The 7,299-nt window shown below is 36.3% G+C and overlaps 1 protein-coding gene across 1 annotated transcript; it reads left to right on the top strand.

Annotated features, from left to right (window-relative positions):
- Nucleotides 1–6,004: 6,004 nt before the first annotated feature.
- Nucleotides 6,005–7,002, top strand: LOC144293243 (olfactory receptor 4C5-like). The gene has a single exon (XM_077864334.1). It carries the CDS (start codon nucleotides 6,070–6,072, stop codon nucleotides 7,000–7,002), a length of 933 nt encoding a protein of 310 aa, XP_077720460.1. The 5' UTR covers nucleotides 6,005–6,069.
- Nucleotides 7,003–7,299: the final 297 nt, after the last annotated feature.

Genomic DNA, 7,299 nt, shown 5'->3' with positions numbered 1-7,299 from the left:
GTATAAAATGCAAACATTTCTCTCAATTTATTTCAGAAAAATATTTCCCAAGTATTTTCTATGCATAACACACTCATTGGACGATATTATATTCAGTCTCTCAGTGTTCTTCCCAACAAACCAAATCTATTTAGGGCTGTTTTAGAGGCTCTACTAAGTGAAGTAACATATACAGAATCTTGTAAATAGAAGAACCAAGTATCACACCCAGGCTTATGGCTTTGGTGCATTATTTCTCTAGGACCCTACCACATCTCATTCATGTAGAGGATGTCCTTGGTCCTAACATCTGCTCAGTCATTCTTCTATTCTACAGGCATCAGAAAATTCCCAGAAACAAAACTTCCAAGATAATGTCTAGGCATATCTCCCATATTGGAGCCAAAAGCAGGAAAGGAAGATTAAAAATGTTTTTCTCTCTGTGGCTCTCCTCATGTCACTGCTACACATGGGATCTGTCTGAGGAATGTGTCCTGCCAGCCACTGGTGGTAGAACCAGGGCCTCTAAATAACCCACCAGGGTCTAGATCAGCACCCCCACACCCATCATTCCTAGTACATGAGACACATCACAGAATCAGTGTCTAACTGCTACAACAGCATAATTGCTACAGTTCAGGCTTAGAATTAGATTCTTGTATTTAAATACAAGCTCTACTAAAAAAAAAAAAGTGGGAAATATCAGAAAGGGAGACAGAACATGAAGACTCCTAACTCTGGGAAACGAACTAGGGGTGGTGGAAGGGGAGGAGCGTGGGGGGTGGGGGTGAATGGGTGACGGGCACTGAGGGGGGCACTTGACGGGATGAGCACTGGGTGTTATTCTGTATGTTGGCAAATTGAACACCAATAAAAAATAAATTTATTATTAAAAATAAATAAATAAATAAATAAATAAATAAATAAATACAAGCTCTACCAAAGATTAGCTTTTCTGATCTTGACCAAATAATGCTCACGTGAGCATCAACTTCTTCACACATAAAATATAATTACTAATATCTTCTTTATGGGGTTTATGTGAGAATTATATGAAATACCATACTTGGCATAAATTTATTATTTGTCAGTTCTCATTGTGTCCACATTTCCTTTATTCCTACAACCTTTTCAAGGACTCCCAAATTCCCTGTCAGATTTTTAGTGATGACAAGGTCAAATATTCATAGCAAGATTTTGGAATTATACTGACTTATGAATCAGTATTTGATACTTTAAAACTTTCTTCTCTCCTTTCTGTATGTAGCCAGATTCTAGCAACCATAAGAGTAAGAAGATAAGTTATATCTATATAGCTTGTTAAAACAGAAAAATTAGGGATTGCAAGCACCATACTATATATTTATTATATTATATTATATTTTTATATATATTATATTATATTATATTATATTATATTATATTATTATATTAGTTGGGGCAATTCTTGCCAGAGACCCAAACTGGTCATACCATGAGCTTTAATGTTCTGCACAGAAAATGGCAGACAGCAGTGTGCCTTTGCTCAATGCCAGGCACAATTCCAGCACTTCACATGCATTATCTCGTAAAACCTCACAACAGTCCTATGACGGGTACCATTATCACCCACTTTTTTATAGATGTGGGAACTTGGGTAAAAAGAGGCTGAAGAACAAAGTCACACAGTTAGCAAATAGAAGATACAGCAAAACATTTTCTTTTCAGCATGATTCAGATTTTTATTATTAAGAGCACTTTCTCTAGCCTACATGTGTCCATCCTTGGGGCATTAGCAATAGAATAGCAGTTTTTCACTGGTTTAGATACTATCATGTGTTATCTGCTCAATCCCCACCCCACTTCCAGACCTCTGTGAGATAGGTAGTATTAAGGCTATTTTATAGACTCTCACTGACTCATGCATCCATACTCTCATGACTAGAATATTCTGTGCCATGTGTCCCATACTCTAAGATCATTTTCTAGACACAGTCATAGAGGGGCTGCTAACCCAACCCAACTGGTTCTCTCCTATCCCTTTGGTCACAGATGCCATAGCAACAAGAGAGAAATCATGAATTGGTGTGGCTACCATCTTGATTGAAGTTGCTAATTCTAATCCTTTGGGAGCTGAGAGGACAGAGCCTCCTTAACTCCTTGCACTTGAGTAATACCTATTTAAATACTTCCCTGAAACCACACAGGAAAATATTGATAAAGATAGACCCAGCTGACCACATAAAAATAACCAGCCACACATCACGGAAGCTGTTTTGTTCTGAGTTTCCAATACAGTTGGATCCAGATTTCCAAGACCAAAGGAGGTATCTCTGACTGAGCATAGTCTTACTAAGAAAAAGGCTTAAAGAGCTAACTTCAGCTAACTTTCCTGCTACTCCAAGGCATCTTTCATTTGTTGCTGATAGGATGGTGCTTGCAATCCCTAATTTTTCTGTTTTAACAAAGTTTACTATTATCAAGGCTTTAGATCAAGTGGCCTTTATAATATTCCTCATCTAGTCACCAAAAAAGTACTGGCAAATAGGCAGTAAGCTGGCTTGGAAAGAGATGTCCCCCCAATGGTTAGATTTTTTTTCCCTCTATATGGTATGAAGTCTAACACTTTGGAAGCTAGGTAAAGAAATTTATGATCTGAGCTGAGATGTTCATGTGTCACATTCAGAGGAAGGTACGACCCTAGGAAGCAAACCTAAACCTAGCCAATGAACTCAGAATTATTTAGGAAGTTTCTCTCTGCAATCATTTTCAAGTCACAAAGTGAATAAGAGAAATATTATACCTAACATAAAAATGAATGAACTTGCAAAGAAGCCACTAGGAATGGGTCAGTGATTGCTACCTCCATGTCAAGTGTGCTCCAAATTAAGATACCTGTTCTGGAATGAATCTGTTACTTTTTTCTCAAATGCATTCATGCAGGTAGGTACAACCTGTAATTTTTTAATTAATATTCTGTTCTCCAGGTGATACTAGGGTCCTCCATTTTAAGGTGAGTTAGATTTAAATATCAGTATCTACTGTCACAAATAAGGTCTATTAAGAAAAGCAGTCACTCAGGATATTATGAACCCAAAAAGAGACTAAGAAAATATTTCTTTTACTAACTTGTTCCACTGATTATAAAAGTAATCTATTCTCCTTGTAGAAAATTTAGATTAAAAAAATTTAAAGAATATAAAAATTGCCCTTAACTTATAATTCAAGTAAGCACTATTAGTCTTTGCAAGGGACTTTTTTCAGACACTTTTCTATGTATATATGTCATTTGGAACAATTTAGATCATAATATATAAACTGTTTCATATCCTGTAGTTTCCACTCAATATGATTTTGGAAGGATCTTTCCACACTATTAACTTTTCTTGTAAATAACTTCAATGTCCACCTGATATTTCATCACTATAATTGCTCAGTTATTCATCTCTATGCAGAAATTTGGATTATGTTTAATTATTATTTAAAAAATACAAAATACTACCTGTATGCATAATTTTTGTCCATATTTTTTAACTAGAATAGATTCCCAAGCGTAAGGAGTTCTGGACATTACCATTTATAAAGCCCTTATTACATAGAGTCAAGTTTCTTTCCCAAATATTTTATATCAACACACAGCTGCCAGCACTGCATAATATAACTGTCATAAATTTTTGCCAACTTGCCAGTTAAAAGCATCTCACTGTTTTTATATGGTACTTCTTTGATGACTTGTGAAATAGAGAATTTTTAGGTGTCTATTACTTTAACCTGAGAGTGATATTTTTATTAGCTTTGCCCTTGTTTTCATAATGGTATAAGTAGACCTTTTTAGTAAAAAAAAAAAAATTCTATAATAATGGTTACTTGTTATACTTGTTGTATTTTTCCAGTTGCTCTAGATCTTTATGTAACTGAATCCATTGTCCTGTATCTCATACCAGTGCATTTTGCTTAACATACTCTTCCCCATTCAGAGATTATATATTTATTTCTTTGTGTTCTGTTTTTGAATGAATCTATATTTTATTTGAACGTTTAATACACTTTATTCTTTTTGTTCTCTCTTTTACCTCTTTTTTTTGGGGGTGATGTCATGAAGATTTATTCTATTTTGAAAAATACCTATCCAGATGTTGAAAAATGTTTTATGAACTACACATATCCTTTTAAATATTCTTTAAAAATAAGGTACTTTTGTAATATGATCACACTTGCTTCTTATTAAGCTTATTTCATTATCAGTTGTATTTGTGCATAGTTATTTGTACTTTTGAAATATTAAAAAAACTTTTGAATGGATTTATCAAATCTAGTATTTTTATGATATACTGATTTCTGCATTCAATCTTTTTTCTGGATATAACTGGCTGTTTTCTAACTTCTTCAATACTTCATTTATTTTATCTTCATGTATGTTCTCCCTTAATATTATGTCAATCAAATATTTCAAGGATAAGAATAATTATATGTGAAGTCTTTTCATTTTTATTCTTCTTTCAAGAATTTGGAGTGTGTAAGAAAGCTATGTTTTACCCTTGGGATAAAACTTTGGTCTATGTAGGAATGATATTCTTCAATCCCCCTGTGCTATTTGTTATTTTTCCTATTTTATATGTGAGAAAGTTTAGACGCAGTAAGACTAAGTTCTGTACATATCATTGCATGACTGCTAAGCAGCGAAAACAGAATGAAGAAGCAGTCTATCTGACTGTAAAGAACATCCAACAAATTATATGCTCTTGCTTCCTTGTCTTTAAAAAATGTGTTTTCTAAATACATCCAGAGTTTCTCCTAGCCTTCCTTAAACTGAGTTTTTATATGCCAAATACCCTTGAAAACTACATAAAACAAATTCTCCCCACAGGGAATTCTAAAGTTTCTAATAAATCTGGAGAATTTTGCATTGAATCATGTTCTTTCATCCTCTTCAGGATATTCTCCCTTTTTCTTGTTTGATGATGTTCTTAGACAATTCTGTTTAAATGTGGTGTAAGCTCACCAATCTAACTGCCAGATAATCTCAGTGGAACCTCAAACATACACTCAGTTTTTTCTGAAATGTGACTACTTTATTCTTTTTTTTTTTTTTTTTTTTTTTTTTATTGGTGTTCAATTTACTAACATACAGAATAACACCCAGTGCCCGTCACCCATTCACTCCCACCCCCCGCCCTCCTCCCCTTCTACCACCCCTAGTTCGTTTCCCAGAGTTAGCAGTCTTTATGTTCTGTCTCCCTTTCTGATATTTCCCACACATTTCTTCTCCCTTCCCTTATTTTCCCTTTCACTATTATTTATATTCCCCAAATGAATGAGAACATATAATGTTTGTCCTTCTCCGACTGACTTACTTCACTCAGCATAATACCCTCCAGTTCCATCCACGTTGAAGCAAATGGTGGGTATTTGTCATTTCTAAAAGCTGAGTAATATTCCATTGTATACATAAACCACATCTTCTTTATCCATTCATCTTTCGTTGGACACCGAGGCTCCTTCCACAGTTTGGCTATCGTGGCCATTGCTGCTAGAAACATCGGGGTGCAGGTGTATTCTTAATTTCAAATTGGAGTTGCCTGATATTTTATAGTCACCCTGAAACAAGTTACAAGCAACAAGAATAACAAATTGCTGCTTAGCCTCAGCAGCACAGGTGACAAGAGAAGAGACCCAGGGCAGTAGCTTCTCATGAATTCAAGCCTCTGCTCCTCCTTACAGGTCCTCCTTTCATTCCAGTTTTCATATGGGAGAAAATACAATCGCAATTGTTCAGAGAATATCCACCAGTGCGCAATTACAGGAAGGAGCGTTCAATTGTAAAACTGTATTTATGTCTATGGATGAGTGTATGTGAATGTGTGTGTGCATATGTCTACGTATCTGTATCTGTCAGAGGCTAAAGAGGCTATGTGTTCATTATATGACCAGTAATAAGGCCCAACTTTATTTATGTATGAATTTATCTGCTTGGGGTTTCCATAAGTTTCACAAAAAACAATCCTGACAGAAATCATTTGCTGGATCAAAATGTGCCTGCAACAATTGCAATCCCTGTGCTGTTTGCAGATAAATCAATTATCCAGATGCCAAAGTGGGTTCACAGAACAAATGAACAACGTGACGGAATTCATCCTGCTTGGCCTGACGCAGAACCCAGATGTGCAGAAACTCTTGTTTGCTGTGTTTATAGTCATCTACTTTCTCACTGTGGCAGGCAACTTACTCATTGTCGTGACAATCAGCACCAGCAGAGCCCTGGGCTCCCCCATGTATTTTTTTCTGTCTTTCCTGTCCTTCATAGATAGCTGCTGCTCTTCAACTATGGCTCCCAAAATGATATTTGACTTACTTGCTAAAAAGAAAACTATCTCCTTCAGTGGGTGCATGACTCAGCTCTTTGCAGAACATTTCTTTGGGGGAGTTGAGATTATCCTGCTCACAGTGATGGCCTATGACCGCTACGTGGCTATCTGCAAGCCCCTACACTACATGATCACAATGAACAGGCAAATGTGTGCCAACTTGGTGGCCGTGGCCTGGGCTGGGGGATTTCTTCATGCTCTGATTCAAATTCTTTTTATAGTCTGGTTGCCCTTCTGCGGCCCCAATGTCATTGACCATTTCATCTGTGATCTTTTTCCTCTGCTAAAACTCTCCTGCACTGATACTCACATCTTTGGACTTTTTGTCGCCGCCAACAGTGGGCTGATGTGTCTGCTCATTTTTTCTATTCTTGTCACCTCCTATGTCCTCATCCTTTACTCTCTAAGAACTCACAGTACTGAAGGACAGCGTAAGGCTCTCTCTACCTGTGCCTCCCATGTTACAGTAGTTGTCCTATTCTTTGTACCCTGTATATTCGTGTACCTTAGGCCCATGGTCACCTTCCCCATCGACAAAGCAGTGGCTGTGTTTTATACTATGATAACACCCATGTTAAATCCTTTAATCTATACCCTCAGAAACTCAGAAGTGAAAAATGCCATGAGGAAGCTCTGGAGCCACAAAGTAATCTTGGGTAATAACAATTCATGTGACTAGAAAAGAAAAAAAAGACAAACGTCATTCATATTTTAAGAACAAGTATGACTAACAGAAAGATCAATGGTCTTCAGGTCAAAATATGTGAGTTTAAGTATATTTTGCTTCCCTTGCTTTCTGTAATCTTTTTTTATTTGAATTCAATTAGTCAACATATGGCACATTATTAGTTTCAGATGTAGAGTTCAATAATTCATTAGTTGTGTATACCACCCATTGCTCATCATATCACATGCCCTCCTTAATGTCCATCCCCCAATTACCATATCCCCCATCCACCTCCCCTTCATCAACTCT

The sequence above is a fragment of the Canis aureus genome, chromosome 21 (genome assembly GCF_053574225.1).
Source record: "Canis aureus isolate CA01 chromosome 21, VMU_Caureus_v.1.0, whole genome shotgun sequence".
Lineage (NCBI taxonomy): Eukaryota > Metazoa > Chordata > Mammalia > Carnivora > Canidae > Canis > Canis aureus.
This window is presented reverse-complemented; position numbering and strand designations above follow the sequence as displayed.